Source organism: Aptenodytes patagonicus, chromosome 8, assembly GCF_965638725.1.
Source record: "Aptenodytes patagonicus chromosome 8, bAptPat1.pri.cur, whole genome shotgun sequence".
Lineage (NCBI taxonomy): Eukaryota > Metazoa > Chordata > Aves > Sphenisciformes > Spheniscidae > Aptenodytes > Aptenodytes patagonicus.
This window is the reverse complement of record NC_134956.1, coordinates 22,698,651-22,718,109: the sequence shown is the minus strand read 5'-3', so window position 1 is coordinate 22,718,109 and position 19,459 is coordinate 22,698,651. Positions and strand designations below refer to the sequence as shown.

General features: G+C 42.1%; 1 protein-coding gene across 4 annotated transcripts in view; it reads right to left on the bottom strand.

The window, feature by feature from the left end:
* LOC143164264 (contactin-4) overlaps nt 1–19,459 on the bottom strand; it is a 357,652-nt gene that overhangs the window by 36,848 nt on the left and 301,345 nt on the right. For all 4 annotated transcript variants that reach the window (XM_076346685.1, XM_076346684.1, XM_076346687.1 and 1 more), the window contains one exon: nt 5,199–5,326. In XM_076346685.1, coding sequence (XP_076202800.1) covers nt 5,199–5,326 — 128 coding nt within the window. The remainder of the gene's footprint in view (nt 1–5,198; nt 5,327–19,459) is intronic.

The following is a 19,459-nucleotide window of genomic DNA, read 5'->3' as shown; positions in this document are numbered from 1 at the left end:
ATTGCACATGTGCTCGTTAGCACATACCAGCTTACTGTATTATGTGGAAATTAAGCCACAAATGACTTGAAGAAACCCTGCACCATGCATTATCAGCCACGTTCAAACCAAAGCTTCTGAAACATGCAATAGCAGACAGATGGTCAGTCATTAGAGAGCAATGTCTCTCCACCGGCGCATACCTGTGGAGCTGGAGAACTAAAGTCTTTTCAGTTCTTTATGGGCAGCATAATATTCATAATCTCTGAAGATGAAAAAATGGTTATTCCTTATCTACTAAAACAATCCATAGTAGTATAAATCCACTCTAGCCCCATGGGTACGAGGCAAGCACAACACATTTTCCAAGAACGTAGTTCAATACTGATCAAGTGGTGTCAAAACGGAGACAACCACAGATGGCAAGATGGGCCAGGAAGACCATCGCATCCCACCACCACTGTTTTTACAGAGCGCAAATACTGTGCCCACACTTATCAGCACAGCACTGCCCCTGAACTATGAGCCCAGCTACTTTTAAAGGACTAGAATAACATAGTAAGAATTGCAGGTTTAAAGGCAGTAACATTTGCAGTCTCTGAAGAGTTACTCAATAATGGGCCAGAATTTACAGTATTTAATCAATCGTTTCAATTTTAAGTGCAATGCACCAATTTAACATTCACACAAAGGAATAGGCTTGGAATGGAAAATACGCTATTTTATAGAAAATAATATGGATCACTGTGCTGGACAAAATCAAGACTATCAGTGTATTCAAGCGTGAGGAAAAAATAACCTACTGACATTATCTTTGTATTCTTTTTCTGCTAAAGTGATACGGATACCAGCTAACAAAAGTTCTCTTGCTTTTACTGCCTTGAGCCCTCCCATGACAGTCCAAATGAGACAAGCTAATGGCAGTAGGAAAATCTTACAGGTGCATCATAATGAAACAGGCAAATAAAGTCATCGGAACTTGCCCTTGTCAGAGATGCAACAATGTGACCGGAATTGCTGCATTTCCCGACAAGAACAGAAATGTACAGACTCTACCAAGCATTCGCATGCTGTTTCTGTCCGTTAAACCACAGAGATAAGGGGACTGGAAAGGCCTGGATCATCCTGGTCTGCAATCAAAGGCAACCGGATAATAGATGGTACGAAAAGCCATTTCTGTCAGGCTGGAGTGCTTTGAAACCCGAGAGCATCTCTGCTGCAGGACAATCCCTGCCCACCGCTCCTCGGTGGCCAGTTCCATACTGCACAGCTGCAAGTACAGGAGCAGCAGCAGTCCCGCTCACCTCTGCAACCGCTCATCTGCCGGAGTGCGACATGTCGCTACTGCCTACTTGGAAGTTACAAAGGACCACACCACAAAGCTACAGGCTGCAGAGTCAGGCTAAATTATTAGATTTATAGAAAGATTTACATATAAATTTATATTAAAATTTCTATAAATAGATATATTTTTATAGATAGATAGGTTTATAGCTCAGAACACAGCCAAAAGGAAAGCAGATGTTTGACAAGCAGCCACACGTGTCTACGGTGGGTGCCACGATCCATTCACCTCCAATGTCACAAAAGCAAGGCTGCCACAGGCTCATCAAGATATTTAGTGTGTCTGCTGGGAAACAAGCTGCATGACAAGGATTTTCTCATCCTGTGAAAGAAACGGTGGCGATACGCTATTATCATCTGCATTCCTGTCATTAGCTTCTTTGCGCTGCTTCTTCCATACCTAATGCTGCCAGAGAAACTTCACTTGGGTCTTAGTTGCTGCACAAGCTGGGACGTTAGCACCAGGAGCCTCTCCTTGCACTTCCTATATTCAGAGCTTTTATTGCAACGTCTTGAAATTAGTTTCCTATTTCAAAGCTGCTGCTGCATTAGCCAATTTATATCACTGCATTAAATACAAGTAAACTCACATTGTACAGTCTATGCCTGTTTACACTATTTGTCATTTAAACCCTTGGTACTGAGAAAGTCTATAGTCTTTCTGTGTGTCGGAAGAATTGAACATTTAGCCTCAAGTACAGGAAAAAATGGAAAAAGAAAGATGGAAAATTAATATTTATATAGTACACGTAAACACATGCCATGTTTTACATAGCTCTGAACACTGTCTGTGGGATTCTTCTCTCTCCTTACAAATTCAATCCTGCTTTTTAATTCAAAGGTCAAACCGTACATGCAAGTTTGCAAGATTTCAGGTCTTGGAGGCCAGAGTGGTTCTCATTTAGCACCAACAAACAGAACAAACCCAAACCACAATCTCACTCGTTTGGAAAACCACCAAGGTTCACCTCTGACAACAGCATGTTAATACACAGCCCTATGGGCACCCGTCAGAATTTCATATTTTTTAAGCTGTCTACTCATGCATAATATGCATATTTATTCATCCCTCTCTGGTTGTTTGCCAGAGATTTATTTTAAGCTCCTTGGTTCTGGTGTAGCAGATATTCTCCTCCTCCTCCCATCCTTGCCTACACTGTCTTTGACACTGTCAGCATCTCTCCCTCAGAGAGAAAGAAAATAAAAAAAAAAAAAAAAAGGAGAACCTGCAATATTAATGGAGTAACACAGGAAGGTTAGAAAAAATGTTTTTTGACCTTCACAGTTTTTTACTCAATGATGTAAAATGAGTTAGAAAAGAATATAAGCATATCTTAAGGTCAAAAAACTCATCAGCTGATAAACTAGTCCTTTTGTACACCACAAAACTGAGTTAAAATAAGGTATTCAGTCATATTTCCATCAAAACTTGCTGGTGTTTTACTTAGGGCAGAGAAACTCAAGCATTTCGGTATAAAACGCAGTATTTTACACAGTTCATTTGGAGTTCAGAATAGTTTCTGCTCTTTTATACTTTTTATGGGTTAGACTTTGAAATTGCATTTCTCAGTTTGCTGTTAATATCCACATCTTGGGCTTAAGAGTTTATTCTCTGCTTCATGCACATGTGTCACTCCCATTAATGCTAATGGAATCGAGTTAAAACGGAGCACTGAGGGAGAAAAAAGTACTTGCTAATCCTTTATAACCTTACCGCAAAGAAAAGTGATTTGTAAACCACGTGAACCCAAAGATCAGGTACAATAGCTGCTGACTATTGTGCTCGGAGTTAGGGGCTATTCCTGGGGTACTGCGAGGAAGAAAGGATAAGCCATGAATTACAGAAGCATGACTCTTCAATAACAGAAACGAAACACAGTCCTATTTTCAACGATTGGCTTTTTTACGGTGGTACAAGCGGTCCCCGAACTGCAGACCCCAATTCAACCCCCTCGGTGCCTTGCAGCACTCCAAAAACCAGGATGACCTCAGTTGTGCCCAGCCTGGAGATGAAAAGCCGGTGCCTCCTGCCATGAGCATGTGCCACCCTCCTGCGATCCCCATGGAGTCCAGGGAAGGATGTTTGGGCTGTGTTTACCATTTTGCTCTCCAGTTTTGCTCTGGGGCACACAGCAGCTGATCGACCCTTTTAGTAACAGACAAGGTCTTTTTTACATTCGTTTTCCCTGAGCATTGCTTTCTTAGCTATGTGCTGTAGATGCCTCCTTAGAACAGCACAGATTAAGAAAAGGCAGAGTCAGCTCATACAGAGATCTAATGCTGATCTTCACTTGTCTCTACTTTTGTTTGCAGGGACCAATGTAGGCATGGGCAAACGCCATACAAGCTGTTCAGATCAACTCAAACCTGAAGAACTCTTGGTGACAATAAGCTACAGCATTCCTTTCACAATAAATACCTGTAGAAGATATGAAGGGATAACACAGCCCTCCACTCTGGGGCTGCATCGTCAGCCCCCTGGTGTAAGGGAAGCAGAAGGACCAAGTGCCACGAAGCGCAACCCCAGGAACATCCCATCTAACTGCAAGTACCTCACTGGATAGCTAAGGCAGAGGCAAACATTTTGCCCTGAGAAAAACCTGCTGCTGTACCACTGTCACCTGCGGTCTGTAACTCTACCAGGGGCTCACCAGCTTTCTCGGCACTTGCCTGATCCCGACATTACTTGCTGAAATGTGCTCTGACTGTAAAAACCACGGATTAAAACTTGCAGTGAAACATTTTAAAGTATTCCCTATATACCATAAAAATAATTGATGGGGAGAGCCTCTAACCGAATACTATCCATCAATGTCAATATACGGGAGAATTAAAACTGACAGCATTAGAGCTTTGTGATTGATTTATTGCTTTGTAATCAATCTTTCCTGATTTGTTATCCAATATAGGTTTTTCCCCAAATAAGGAGGAGATGGAGAATGATTGTAAGTGTAATAATCTATATATTCATTTCCTATAATAATTCATCAGACATCGGACTACTCATAAGCAGGCCAAAAATTAATTTAAGACATTCGTCAGTGCCTCTCACTGTTTATCAAATTATTAATTTAAATATTTTTGTCAAATATTATAGCTTTTGCTTTTGAAAAAAATATTTGACAGAAAAAAACTGAACACACATGAATAAACACTTTGAATTCCTGAAATGCAGAAATTCAGCCCTGGATAAGAAATAATGAAATTAAATCAGAGTTTGTGCATCTTTTCAAAAATTATGACATTGAATTGCAAGGGTGAAACTCTTGCACCATTCTACAACAAGACAAGATGTATTAAAGAGTTCAGAAGATTTTTAAAAAAGATAATAGAAGTTTAGGAGTAACAAGAATAAATGAAGTTGAACTAGATAAGACATGTTTTTAAAGGACACCACCTAATCTCACCATGCTGAGGGCAACGTTTCTCCACAGGTATGCCATGGCTTTATGCATGTCCTTTGCAAAACTGAATCTTAGGACACAGCTGGCTGCAGTGACAGCAAGTATTTTCTCAAGCATGATTACTGGCCATTGCTAGAAACAAATCATACAACGATATGGACCAGGGACCTGGCTTTATATTACAATTCCCGTATCATTTGCAGTATAATTTTAAACTACGCATGAAAACAAATGCATTAACTCGCTGTAAGCACCATCAGTCAGTGCGACCACAGACACCTTCCTGCTGTTAACGTTGTCCCCAACCCACGAGGCTCAGCAGGATTCTGAGATGCAAAAGACACTTTAATCCCCCCGGGCTCCACTTGCATCAGCATCAAAGGGGAAAGGTGCAGCATGCATGGGGCTGCTTGGGACGCTCTTAGACCTTGAAATGGAGTATCAGTCATATGCAATAAAAATTGCAATTACCTTTCACAACCAAGCTGCCCGTGCTGCTTGCTGTCCCGAAGTGGTTTGTGGCCACGCAGGTGTAACTTCCTGCGTCGGATTTGGTGACGTTGACAATCCGGAGGCTCCCATCGTCCAAAACAGTGATTCTGGAAAGACAGCAGACACAGAAGTTACATATTTTTTAAGTTAACATAAAACTCTTTCGAGTCGGCATTCATTATTGATGGTTTGAACAACAGACAGTCCGTTGCCCATTACAGAGGGAGTTTAGCTGACAGAAATCTCTCAGGACGCAATTCAAAAATATTGAATGCCATCATTTACTTGAGTTTTCCGTGTCTTTACTTGAGGGCAACTTTAATTTACACACCAGCAGCTTGTGTAGGTTTTACACGTGTCTGTACTTTGATATTCAGCACTCACCATGACAACCCTTGCAACATGTGGTACACAGGCTACATCTAAAAATCTCCACGCTCGCTGCTTAACAATGTAAAAGCTTCTGCCGAACAGATGCAACGAAGCAGGTGTTTCATTACTGCTTTTTTTCAAGAAGGCTGATGGCTTTTCAGCAAGGGTACCACGCTGCCAAGCTTCCCCTCTGCACTCTCCACCTCTGCCTGCACTGTAACTCAGCCTGTTTTGACTCCCCGTCAAAACAGTGTTGTTATCTGCAGCGGTACACGTCTCTCGGAGGGTGGGAGGCAGGTGAGGATGGCATGTTAATTCCTGGGGTGATGCCCAGCCCCTCCTCTTGCACAGGGGCTGCACTTCAGGCTTGCCTTGTTCTCATAATTAGCTTTGTCTCCTGTTCCATTTTCTTCTGCTCTAAGTCCATGAAAACAGAAAACCTGATCCTGCCCAGTAAATCCCATCGAAACATGAATGACTTGTGCCCTGTGGAGGCATAATCTAAGGTTACTCCAGAAAAACCTTTCCCCCAGCCTAGTATCACCTCTTTTAGCAAAATACTTGGTTGTCTACTCAGTATCATGTCTTACAGCACAATCTGCTTTCTCCCCTTCAGCCACTTTCAGACCTGCACTGAAAATCTTGTATTAATTCCTGCCTTCTCCTGCTCAATTATTTCCCAATTTAATTAATTTGAAAGAAAATGAAGAAGCCTTCCTGCATCCTTAACGCCAATCAAGCTCTGCGCAACTGGATTGAGAAATTAGGACGAACGAAACTTAGCAAACAATACTTGCACCATCGCCTAAGTGCTCAGATGGCACTTCCCACCTGAGAAGGCTTTAAGAAACAGACCGCACAAAGCAGCACAAGCCTTTTCTTGCAGCCATGGGACAGCACTGAGGCAGCTGAATAAAGTACCGGCGTGAGACAAGGCATGAACACAAGCGCAAAAGACATCTGCCCACGCCAGCCGTGGGGCTCCCCAGGCTCCTGCCAGCTGCAGCCGCTGGGCTGAACATGGTCTCCAGTGAGACTCAGGAGACATCAGCTCACCTAAGGAAGCTGGTGCGGGTACCTTTTGTCATGCCATGCTCTCTTGATGGGCACACACAGGCTACTCACTCCACATGCATAGACCTGCTTCGAAAAATGGTACAGTTTGAGTGTCTCTACAACGATGGTACCGAGCGAGGAGGAGGAAGACGGTGCAAGATGCTCTGACAGCAGCCACCAAATCTCCGACCTGGCTAGCCTCCCCCTGACCTGCTCTTGCAGCAGTACAACAACATGCAGGCCAGCTGGCAGAGACCAGGGACAGAGGTTATATTTCACACATCAGTAGCAGTGATATTAATAGAAGTTTCTCAACTGGCTTATAGGTCTCCAAATTGTTGCAGTCAGTAACATTCACTACTGTAATTTATTTTTGCAGGAATCCAGTGCCATATATTTGCTTCTGTAGCAGTTGCTCCAGCTCAATAATTGGAAGAGAGTAGTATATAGCTACTTGTCTCTTATCTTCACTACTATGTTGGCACAAATCAATGCACGTATTACATTAAATGTGCACTGGAGCACAGGACTTGCCACGCTGGCCTCCAGTGCAGGAGCCTGGGCAGCAGCAGCACCAGGAGCTCCCGAGGAATTATTTACTGCTGTTATCAATTTCAGGTCTTCGGAAACAATAGTGCCTTTCTGAAAGCTGAAGGTGCCCTTGGCATGCATTAAAATTCGAATCAATATAAACGACAGAACAAGCTCAGCAATACGCTCCAGCTCAAGAAGGACCACCCGGCTCTGGCGCTGCCCCTGCCAGACTCTGCACTCCCTCCCTCAGCGTTTTTGCCATCCCAAGAAATCCTGAAAAAAGTGATGTTTTAGACTATTTCTGTGCAGTTGAGATTTTATTTATCTTTTATTTTCAGCCATATGGTTGAAATCTATGTACTGGATAATCTCTTCCATAGATCATTTTAATTGTATCTGCTGATGAAGCCAGTTTAATTTCAAATTCTGATGCCTTTTCTGTCTCTGTCTTTCTCATGCTATTTGTTTCCTTCTAAGTTGTCTTTATTCCCAATGTAAAATTAGTTTGTAATTAATGTGGACTAGATCGCTCTAGAGACAACCTTTGGATGAGGACAGTCAATCCACCATTGGCTTTGGCACATCCCAGGGACCTAGTGCTATTTTTATTTCCTTCCATTTCTAAGCTGAAAGCCCCCGCTGGCTGGCTTTACAATTTGAGCACACGGGCATCCTTTAACTGTGGTAACATGCTGCAAAGAGTTCGGGTGGGACTTGCACCGAGTTCTCCAAACCCATTCCCCAGAGAGTGTCCAGGCATGTTTAATTCTCATCTGGTAACTAATTCCCTGCACACTCCTGTAAACAATGAGCATTAAAACTGACAAATAATTGTGCAAGTTAACTGAATTTTTTAAAAATAAATCAGACCATTAAAACCTTACTGTGACTCATTGATTAGGAGGCCTTATGGTTATGTGGCTTTTTTTGCTGAAGGTGCATTTCTACACTGAATGTTTTGTCTTCTAATTTGAATCCAATGTGTTAGAAGTTAACAAGTAATTATTTTAACACTTTGAAATTTGTTACAGTTAGTTGAGAAAGTAGGAAGGACTTTCACTGATTTTGCTAATTCACAAATTTTCTTTGCAGACATATCTGCATTAAACGAGAGGAGAGGCTCATTTCAGGTCACTGAGGGTTCTCAAACTGCTAATTGGCTTGAAAGCAAACATCCCTTCATCAACCACTTTTAGTAGTTTGGTTGAAAAAGTTCTTTCAAGACACCAAGTTCAAATTAAATGAAGCACTGTTCAGTACGTTTTCTTCCTCTTCTGAAATACACCACCAGAATGTTTTCTAATAAGATGCCTAGGAAGACATAAAAATAACCCACATTTCCAATAAACGTGTATTACTTCAGAAGAGAGTGCTGGTTGCTGAGTATGCTCTTTAAACCATTATAAACTCAACAGATGAGCTATTGACTTGCTATTGAATGTTTTGGGTTCCCTGATACTACTAACCACAACGGTGGTAACAACAATTAAAAACATAAATCTCTTCTTATACAGGTTAACGCAACTGCTCTACTGATAACCTGGCTCATGGTCACTGCTAATATCAGAGAAAAATCAAAGAAGATAAAAATATCCATTTGAAAAAAAAGATGATGTAAGATAGTTTAGCATCCTTATATAAAGAAAGATCATCTCTTTTAAACATAGCATTTTTAAGAGAGTATCTGTTGGTCTGTGTTGGCAACTGGAGATTTCAGGTCCACAGGGAGCAGAGACATATCTGAAATTAGAAGATGAAAGGACTGTTTGTTTCCTAAACCAAAGCTTTGGGTTCTACCCCAGGAAGAGCTGACCTTGTCAGTGTTTTGATCGAAACTCTTCTGGGGACAAAGGACCTTTAAAAATGCTGAAAACATTCCTCCCTAGCCTTCCTTGCCCATTTTTTTTGCCACTGCCGCAGCAAATGTAACAAGTTGCAAGCTGAACACTTTGCATTACCCTAAAGAGGCCTTTTCCAAACCCGATAGGCACACAGTTTCCACAGCAGCTTATTGTTGATGCTACATGCCCGACGACTGCGCGTGCCCTTTGCCAGCTCTGCAGGAATGGAAGTGTCTTAAGGCATTTGTCGATTTGGTTGGTGTGAACCTTTAAAAGTACATGAAGGAGAAAGATGCATCTTTATGGATGAAGAATATCTAAGTGTGTGCTACAGCTGCACAGAGCTCTGCTGCTATTCAAAGACACCCAAGCCCCCTAGAAAGGACCCACCTTGCCATCATGACCACATCAGCACGGCCAGCTGCCTGGATCAGTATAGCAATACTAACTTGCCCAGTGTCTCCAGCAGCTGCTGGAAATGGATGGAAGAGGTCAGGGAGACCTGGAGCAGTATGAGGAAAAATAGCAGTGAATAATCATTTTGGTCTGATCTATTAGCGCTTATTTTTCAGCTCATGATACACCTACCATTATCTGTTAAGTTGGCCATCAGCAGGTTATGTCACCTCCAACCCCAAATCGAGCACAACAGATCTGATTCATGTAGCTCACCGCAGCATTCCCCACTTCTGGGCAGGATTCCCAGGAGCAGATAAGTATTTCTCAGTCAGTAACATATGCATTTAGAGATAGAATACATCCTGTTGAGATCAGTAAGAGTTTTATCACTGACTTTCTGAAAATGAGATCAAGCCCTTATTTGGAATATAAACGATGACTGAAAACTGCAAAACTCCCAGAGCACATCATAAAACTGAGTATCAGTAATTACCTCCAGCCCAGCTCCAAGGAAATCTGACCATTGGGTGTCTGCCTGCATCACCTGCATCTACCAGAACATGTCTACGACCTGCTGCTCAGGTCTGACCTCATGCTTTGACAGAATGTTTGCTTAAAAATCCCAGACTTATAGTATCTTCTGTAACATCTCGCTCTGTTGTTTAATTAAAAGAATATCTATGCAGGTCCAGGAACCAAATACATCAGCACTGCAGAGCCAGGGGTTGTTCAACCTCACCTGCACCTTGCAGTCACCCGGTGAAAGCCTTTGCACGGATAAGTAGCAGGTCCATGCGCTAACCTTTTCATTGCGAATTATTTTCTAACTCACAAAGTACACACATCCCCGATAGAAGATCTGCACCAGACAGATGATACTGCAGGTATCCCTCAATATATTCTTCTCAGCTTGCCCTCTGTTTTTCTGTTCAGCAGATGGAAACGTGGAATACGAACGGACTACAAATGCAGTGCATATCGCAGGTTGTGTGTGTGACGGTAACGGTTATCTTCCCGAGGGACACAGCACGCAGGCGGGCAGCAGAACTACTGGACTGCAGATTAGAGAGCCAACGTTTCTTTGGAGCAAAGTGCTTATAATTATAAAGTGACTTTTTTTTTCCCTCTCAAATTGTTTTATTAGCACTGCTGCAATGAAATAAGGTATGTTGTTTCTTATCTGATAATTTTAGCATTTTAATTTACGAAACACAAGCATAACTACACTTGCTTTCACTGTTGATTAAACACATGCATCTGAAATATTTCATGCTTAGCCAAGTGAATATTTTAATTTCCCCCCCCCCCAGGAAACAATGCTTAGATGTCCGATCCTTTTTCTATTACAGGGAGAAAAGATGTCTTAGAGTAAGCATTTAAATGAATGTCAGTTGGAAGAAACACACACTGAGTCCAATTTGAGATAAAACTACCATTGATCCCTTCATGTACAGCCTTTGTGGCAGTGGTTGACGTGGCTATTGAAAAGAGACTGTTGTGCTAGAGTTCTTCTGAGAGATAATCCGTCTTCTGAGAGAGGATTTAGGTTAAATGTACCTGTGAAAAACAGTGTATTTCAGCTGACATGATGAATGGCCTATTGTCCATCCTCCGGAGCCTTGCTTGGGCTGGGGGGGTTGGAAGCAGAAGAAGAAAGCAAAAGCACGAGGCAGACCAGACTGCAATCTCAGCGGTGTATTTGCTCCGCCTTTTCCCATAGTTTATAGGCAGGAATATCTAGAGCAATTTTATCTTAACAGCAACTTTGCTTCATGCCACAACTCTACTGCAAACGTAAATGATTCCGGGCAATTGCATTATTTATCAAATTATTTCTATTTCTATCACATGTCTTTGTAGCAGTTTATTACCTTTTTAATAATGCTTCCCATGCAATGAGGCAGAGACTCGGATTATTAAAATGATCTCATAAAAGCAGTATTGGCCATTAGGCTATTTCAGGAAAACAGTGAAATTTAGAAATATTCCCAGGTTTGGCTAAGAGGAAGGATTTACTGCTCAGAGCACAGCCCTCCCTGCAATCAGGGACACCGCTCATGAGTACCTGCTCATCACTTGAAGAATGGGCTGGTTTGGAGTATGGTCCACAGCTAGTAATTTCTGTGGCCCTGTGGTGCTGTCTTTGTGTGTGACTACAACCTTTATGTTGCGTAAGTAAGTAACAGTAAGGTCAGAGCTTTCTGCTTCGTAACATTAATCCCCATTAAAGTATACACCGAGGTCAAAGCCAGCTTCTCGGGGCTTCAGTCAACACCCTCCATGGTCCGCGGTGTGCAGGGAGGAGAGGGTGAGGGGAGAGGCCTGATCCTAACCCCCACCCAGCACATCATCATGCCATCTGAGACTTCCTACCCTACGTTAGTACCGTCCAAAAATGCTCAGCATTCCCCCGTAAGTGGACAGGGCTTTCCAGGCTTGGGCTTTGCCCACGTCCTGTTACCCCAGATGCTTCTGAAAACGGCTGTGAAATGGACGGTGTCCATACTGCCACCAATGTGGGACATCAACGCGTCCTGAGGGCTATGGTCAGGACAGCAACATGAGCGAGAACAGGACAAGTTGGGTCCCTGTCTAACGACCGTTAGGGTAAGTCGAAGTGAAACACAGGACGATACTGTCTGTTGGATCGGCATTACAGCGGTTTCCATTTGATCATCCATCTAAACTCACAACTGATGTGGACAGTCATACTGCACAGGCTCTTCTACGCATATGCAAGTTCTTGTCCAGGACCTGTTAGTTTTGATTTAGATAACCACCTACACCTGCTTCGGTACTTATTTGTCTATAACTACTTGTCTTTTCATGGTTCACAGAAAAGCCTGAGCTAATTTAGAGCCTCAGACAAAGCCCATTTAATTTAGTGCATGTCTTTCTCTTGGTGAAAGCAGGCATTAGATAAGGCCTTCCTTATCCATGACAACTGGCAGGTCTCTTAACAGCAAACTCCCTATAATTAATTTTCAGTAAGAACTATATTTGCTCAAAATAAACCTAGGTAAAATCCTGTTCCATTGAGTTCAGTAGAACATTTCCCACAAGCTTTGCTGGAGATGCATTTTAAAAGGAGCTAAAGAGCCTGAGGATGAAGTGATTGAACTCCTGAGGTTGTGTGTGGCACACCTACATGTGGCTGCTGGGGTCTCTGGCGTGGGAGTGCTTCTCGATCTCTAAAATATATATATTTTGTTCAAGTAAAAAACACTGGCTGGAGAAGGCACTGAGGAACATCACCTAGACATCTATGGTGCACAGAATTTTGGTTCATTTGGCATTTTCTGTGCTCTGGGACTACAGTAGGAAAGCACAAAGAATTAAAATGAATCTTTTGGAAGGTCCTCCTAGATAATAGCTGCTCTTACCTTGCTGCATCGAAAAATACAGAGTATTACACTTGTTTTTCTTAGTGAATTCTCAATACTGATCTCTGAGAAAATACTAAGAACACTTCTTCCAGGATTGTGAACTGTTGTGTGTAAATGCATTTTCACTTTAGACTTTTAATTTACAGGCTTGCTAAGTATGAAGAATTAAAGGTGAGGAGAGTACAAACTGCAATTCTTTCAGATTATCATAAAAAACTAAATATTTTTCTAGAGAGAGAGAAAAAAATAGAAAATATTTTGCTCAGATAAGTATTTTTGAGAAAATAGTAGGGGCCCCTTTGGCAAACTTGTAGTTTAACCCGGCAGGCAGCTAAACACCACACGGCTGTTTGCTCACTTCCCCACACCGGGATGGGGCAGAGAATCGGGGGGGGGGAAATATTTGTGGGTTGAGATAAAGACAGTTTAATAGGACAGAAAAGGAAGGGAAAATAATAATAATAATAATAATAATAATAATAATAATAATAATAATAATAATAAAAGAATATACAAAATAAGTGATGCACAATGCAATTGCTCACCGTGGCAGGGCGTGAGAAGCTGAAAAGTCCTTGACTTAGTGCAAGCACTGCTTAGCAACAACTAAACCATCAGTATGTTATCAACATTATTCTCATCCTAAATCCAAAACACAGCACTGTACCAGCTACTAGGATGAAAATTAACTTCATCCCAGCTGAAACCAGGACAGACATCAAGCAACATAACTCCACTGAATTCATGGATCTGGCATCCTAAGTTCTCCCACAATTTTCTTTTTCAACAAATTGTTTATCTGCAATGATGGAGCAGTCCAAATAAATAATACTGCATCCAGCCTATATTAACATCTATAAACACAAAAGCTGTGTTTTGTCATGATCCTCCCTTTTGCCCGTAAATTTTTAAGACAAGTCTGGAAGTGGCAAAACCTCATCCCGAAGGAGTATGGTGGTAGGAGGGAAAGAAGGGAACATTTACAGCTATTAGAGACTTCATGTAAATTGTTTAAAGATGCCTAGAGTCATAATTCAAATAGAAAAATATCCCTAGGTTATCTAAGAAGAACAGTTCTCTACAAAATATCTTTCTTAAGAGATACTGATAATGGGGAGAAACAAATGAAAACCAAACACAAACACTGCTAGGGACCCTGAAGGAAATGAGTAGGCTGTGGTGAATTTCAAATAACAGAAATCTTTTGCCTTCTCTCCCTTACTGCTCTTTTTTCACTACACACAAAATTAAAATAAATACAGTAAGAAAGACCATGTCATGAAAACAAATATTTGAGGAAGCAGATTTGAGCAAAGCAAAGGAAAGCTCGTTTTTACAGCTTTCATTCCTGAGACATGAGGCAATGATAATTTGAGCTATATGGGAAGATTTTGCGAGTCTGGAAGAGTCCAATGGTGCAAAGAGCCAATTTTCCATTGATTTTGGTGGGAAAGGAAGACCACCCCCCATGGGAAACTGCCCTTTCAACACAGCTCTTCAACTTTGCAGTTTATTTTTACAGACGAAGTTGACCGTTTGCCATAAACCATGAAAGCCGCAACCGCACCGTGAAGGATGGGGATGCTCCACACCCGCATTGGCAGCCCCAGGACTTTTCCCCCGGAGTGGCTCTTGCTGGTGGCAGTGGAGGGGCAAAGCACACTTGCAAACCGCCCCGTGAAAGGCTAAAACATCCCTTTACGCACAATTACCCACTCAGAGACACGCTGCTCCCCACAAAGAATTCTCTCGCACTTGGAAGCGAGGTGAATCTTGTGTAGAAAGCAGCAGGTGCTGTGAAGCCACTTCTGCATTCAGTCTACCTAATGTTTGGTGAAATATTTGCTATGCTCATTCTTCCAGGGCAGCGACTATAGCCAGAGGCACGGAGATTAAGTGACTTCTCCCAGTCTATAGAGGGACAGTGGAAATCTGAGGAATCAAATTTGGAAGTGCAGCCTCCAGCCACCCTCACCAACAACTCCTTCCCTGACGAGGACAAGCCACCACCCTCTACCTACAGCAAATGCTTCGGAGGTTTGGAGAACATAAGCATTAAAGGGAACTCCACTGAAGCTCATAAAAATTATTCTCTTATGAGAAAAAAATCTGTGCAAGATTTTCTGTGCATCAGCTGCTGACACAAACCATTTCTGAAGCATTCGTGAGATTAGAGCAGAAGCAGTAAATGCATTCTCAGCTTATTTGTTCCAGCTGATACCACCCGAATAGAAGCCCAAAGGCACAGTCTTTCAAATGTAACACATCTTTTCCTCTGGTTTCAACAAAAAATGCCCACAGTACAAAGATAAATTACCCACTCCACTTGTAATTGACATTAACATAGATTTGCAAGATCCAAAGACACATTTACATCACTTAAAAATGATGTTTAAATAATCATTAAAAATATCACCAGGTCTGGTAGGTTGTCTAAAAAGTTCATTAGGAATCCTTTTTCCCCCGTAGACATATAATTATTTCCTTGGATTTTAAACATGCATTTCTTAAAGCATGGTCCTAACTGTAAAATCATTACCTTCTTGCTCTTAATCACAAAAATATCCAAGAGGAGAAATATTTGATAATAATTTTTTCCTTCAAAACGCTACAGACTTACTAAAATCATTATTACTATTTTCTTCAACTGGAGGACAAGTATGAACCACACATCAATTTCAAATTGCATTTAGGAGACTAATTACAGGCTTTTATTTTTGAAAGTGCTGGCTGCAGCATGTGCTCACAACGGAGGGAAACCTGCCTTGCTGCTGGGAGCCAGATCCCGCCACCTCCGACACAACAGCACTGCGGGAAGGAACTCGCTCTTTCCTGGAGCGTCTTTACGGAGAGGAAGAAATAATTCATAGGCATAAGCACAGTACCTAGAGATGAATTTAATAATCATAAAGATAAGACACCTCAAGCAGGAAAAGCAGCAGCTGTTTAACATCACGCAGTGAGTGACAGTGTTTCCATTAAGGATGTGTAAACACGGGACACGTCTTACCATGCTCTGGAGGTCTGATGCCTCTGAGATGGGGCTCTCTGGATGCTTCATCCTCTCCTTTTGCCCGCCTCTGCAAGCAGGGCTCTACTTTTAAAATTAATACACAAGCCCCACGGTAAAAGCCCGTTGACTTCTCTAGATACCTTGGGTCACAGCAGCACCGCGAGTTTGGTCAAACCACAGCTGGGCTGCAGTCACAAGCTCGTATCAGCAGCAGCGGTAGCAATGATGTCCTACATGTGTATTGCTGAATACTACAATAACACCACGCTGAAAATAATCTGCTGGGAAAACAGGAACAGATTGCTGATGTTACAAGAGACTGTGTCAAGGTGTGAGAGAGTCTCTTTTCTGGAACACCAGCTGAAACCTGGCATAGGCTGGGATTACGTTCATCGGCATTTCAAGTATGCTCGACAACAGTTTGTGGCTGGTCATAGGAAATAATTTCCTAGCCCTACAGGAGCAGATAGATGAACTTGCAAATTTTAGGGATCAGCCTAATTACTTTACACATACAAAATAAACCAACACTGAATCCGGACTCTCGATAACTCTCTAACCCTTCCCAGATAACGTTTTGCTAGAAACAGCTGTTCAAAAACAGCAGGAAAAGACAATGCAAGAATGAACTAGAACCGACTTAGTATCAATGCTGAAGAGAGGTTCAATCATCAGAAAGCTGCTGAAATGAAACAGATGGACAGTTAAGCTTTGTGGAAATACCATTTATAGGGTTATGCATACAAGCATACAATAGATATTTCAAACTACAAAAGCATCAGGATTTATTATATTTGCCAGACACACACAAAGGAAAGAAAACAGGTCCATGTAACTATCCTTAAGAAGCAAGGAAAAGTTAGCAACCTGCTCCTAAAGAGAACTACGGCAAAACTGAGTGGTTTTCACCAATGGATTTCAGATCACACAAATCAGTGGTTTTTAGTCAGCACACACTAAACTGCAAGTGTCTAGTGTTGAGTTGACAGACCCACAGCCACGACGAGCTTATGTTAAAACATACTGTGATCCTCCAGAACAGCACAGAGCTAAAACCAGCTTCTGCTGGGAAACAAACAGTCCATGAACACGAGGCCGTCAAGCCTAGAACAACTGCTTTCCAAGACCTCTGACCGCTGAATCAAGGAGTTTCCTGGTTCATTTTAGTTCTCTTTTTGCAGAAAATTGGTTAAAGTAAGTTGACGTGCCAGTTATTTCAGATGGTCCAACGAAGTAGAGCCATCTTCTGGCATTGTCTTTGAAAACTAAGATGAATGCTGCATTGTCGATTCAAACTTCAAAAAGCTATTTGCAGGGTGTCATTTTTCATTTTGCCTAGGCAGGATGTAATGAAAACCCAACAAGTTATTGATGGTTTGGTTACCTGTCTGCCTTAAAGAAATTGCACAGGTGCTTTATCTAAAACAAAAAGACAGTCAACACAATTAATGCAAAACAATGATAGGAAGCATCCTTTGAGGTTTTATTTTCTGCTGAAGTGTCACTAGACTGCGAGTCCAAAAGCCAATGCTGGCAATTCATCTCTCAAATAATCAGTATCAAAATATTACCATGGTTTGTACCCTGGCACCAGACTGGGAAAGATGTGCTGTCTGTCCTACTGCCATCTTCTTTCTGGCTGTTTAAGTAATTAACAACTAATTAGGAAGTTTGAGGCAACAAATACAAAATTGGAATTTATACAACTTTTTAAGCTCAAGACACACTGAAAGAATAAGAGAAAAGCCTTTCTTTTCTTGTCTGATTTCACAATTTTTCCTTCTCAAAATGACATAGCATCGAAGTGAGTATGTTAAAATTCCTGTTACAAAAATAATACCTAACTGAGGGGTCTGTAAATCACCAACCCTCGTGAGGAAGTCCTTAGGATGTGAACTCTCGAGAAAACCATGGCTAACTTCTTCCAGAGAGAAAAGTCTTTCTGAACAGTTTTGAAGTGCAGAAGACAACAAAAAAATTGGGTGAGAACTTTCTGCTTTTCCTTGGCCACAATCACTCCAGCTCCTGGGAGGAGAGACTGCTGCTTTGGGCTTTACCTTGTGACTCCCACTGACTTTGTGCTGGCCTGAAGGCAGGACGGAGAGGCTCGGCTTCACCCAGGGCAGGACTTCAGCTTCCTCTTCGAAGCAGCTGGCAGTGGCTGTGTTGGGCGGTGTTCTTCTTTATGAACAAATTAACATTCACTGCCCAGATTAACAAGCCTGCAGGCACAGCTGTGTATTAACATATCCAAGAGGCTTTTCAGCTACAGCTGCCTGGTGTCCTACAGCCCCGAGCACAGGGCTCCTGATGTTCCCGGTGGGTCCCAAGCAGCAGACCACATCTCCTTCTGACGAGGCTGGGATTTCGGGGTGGCTCTGGATTTTTGTTTGTGGATGGGTACAAAGCCCTGAGCCCTCATTGGACTCCCACTGCTCCTTCCCAGTCTCAAGTCCTCATCTTCTTTTCAGAAGTTATCAGGGCACCAGGACTTTCAAAACTGAACTTACCCTTCTAGATCATCTCTGACTCTAGGCTACGGTGGAGAGCAGCAATGAAGTACCTGGAAAAACCTGGACCTAAATTACTTAAATCCTGAAGGACATAAGCCAGTTTTGAAAACGAATCATGAGCACTTTCTGGAAGTGCAGTTCTCTCTCCTGAACGTTATTTGACAAGGTCCGAGTTAGCCAGGCACTCTTTACACTTCCAAATGCTTCTGTGACTGAACTCAATGGGTAAATGCCACGATATGCTGCTTTTCTGCGCTTTTATTGGTTTTCAGCTAAAGAAAAATAAAAACCTTCCTGCTTTAAGCAGCATGGCTTTGTGTGTGCAAGAGTGTGCTCATATATCACAAAGCTTGTCAAGACTGCAAGATAATGGGACCAACTGGGAAAATTTCCATGAAGACAGTGAGCGTGCCTGGAGTATCTAGGTCAGATCCTGCTCTGATGAAGTGCACTATGAGGGTCCCTTTATACAGAAACTTGTTTAATTAAGATAACAGATGTTGCTATTATACAAGCCATAGTAAGTGGCTGTTTAATTGGACACTTTCATATTCTTTGCTACCAGCACAGAACATCATTTGTTTTTTATGAATTTATTTCCTTACAACTAAACTGTATAAACAATGCATGCACTGTATATTCATAGAAAAGAAACAGCTCTAATGTTGTAAGGGCTTTACATGAACAAGAACGGGAAAAGAGCAATTTGTTTTGGGGCTTAAAAGTACAATTATTTTTCTGTCCTGGACTGAGTACACATCTGGTGGCAGCGTAAATGTGACTTCCAATAGCTTTAGGAGAACATTAGGAATGAAGACCATTGTGTACATATTTTAAACATTCATTATTTCAAGGGAGTACACATTAGATTTTGACACGTGCGAGCTGTTACCTAGTGCATGAGATAGCTGACAACACCTCCAGCCCCACTCTGCTCCTCACAGCGATGCCCCGAAGCACCCCAGAGCAGGGATCTCCAACACGGGGCAGCCGCTAGAGCCAGCACTAGCCCAGACCTAAATGCTTCATCCCGTTGCTGTACCACAGCCTGTCCCTGTGCTTTGGCTAATCAACACATTGGCGGGTGGCTGGTAACAAACCACGAGACTGGCAGAAATACAGTATT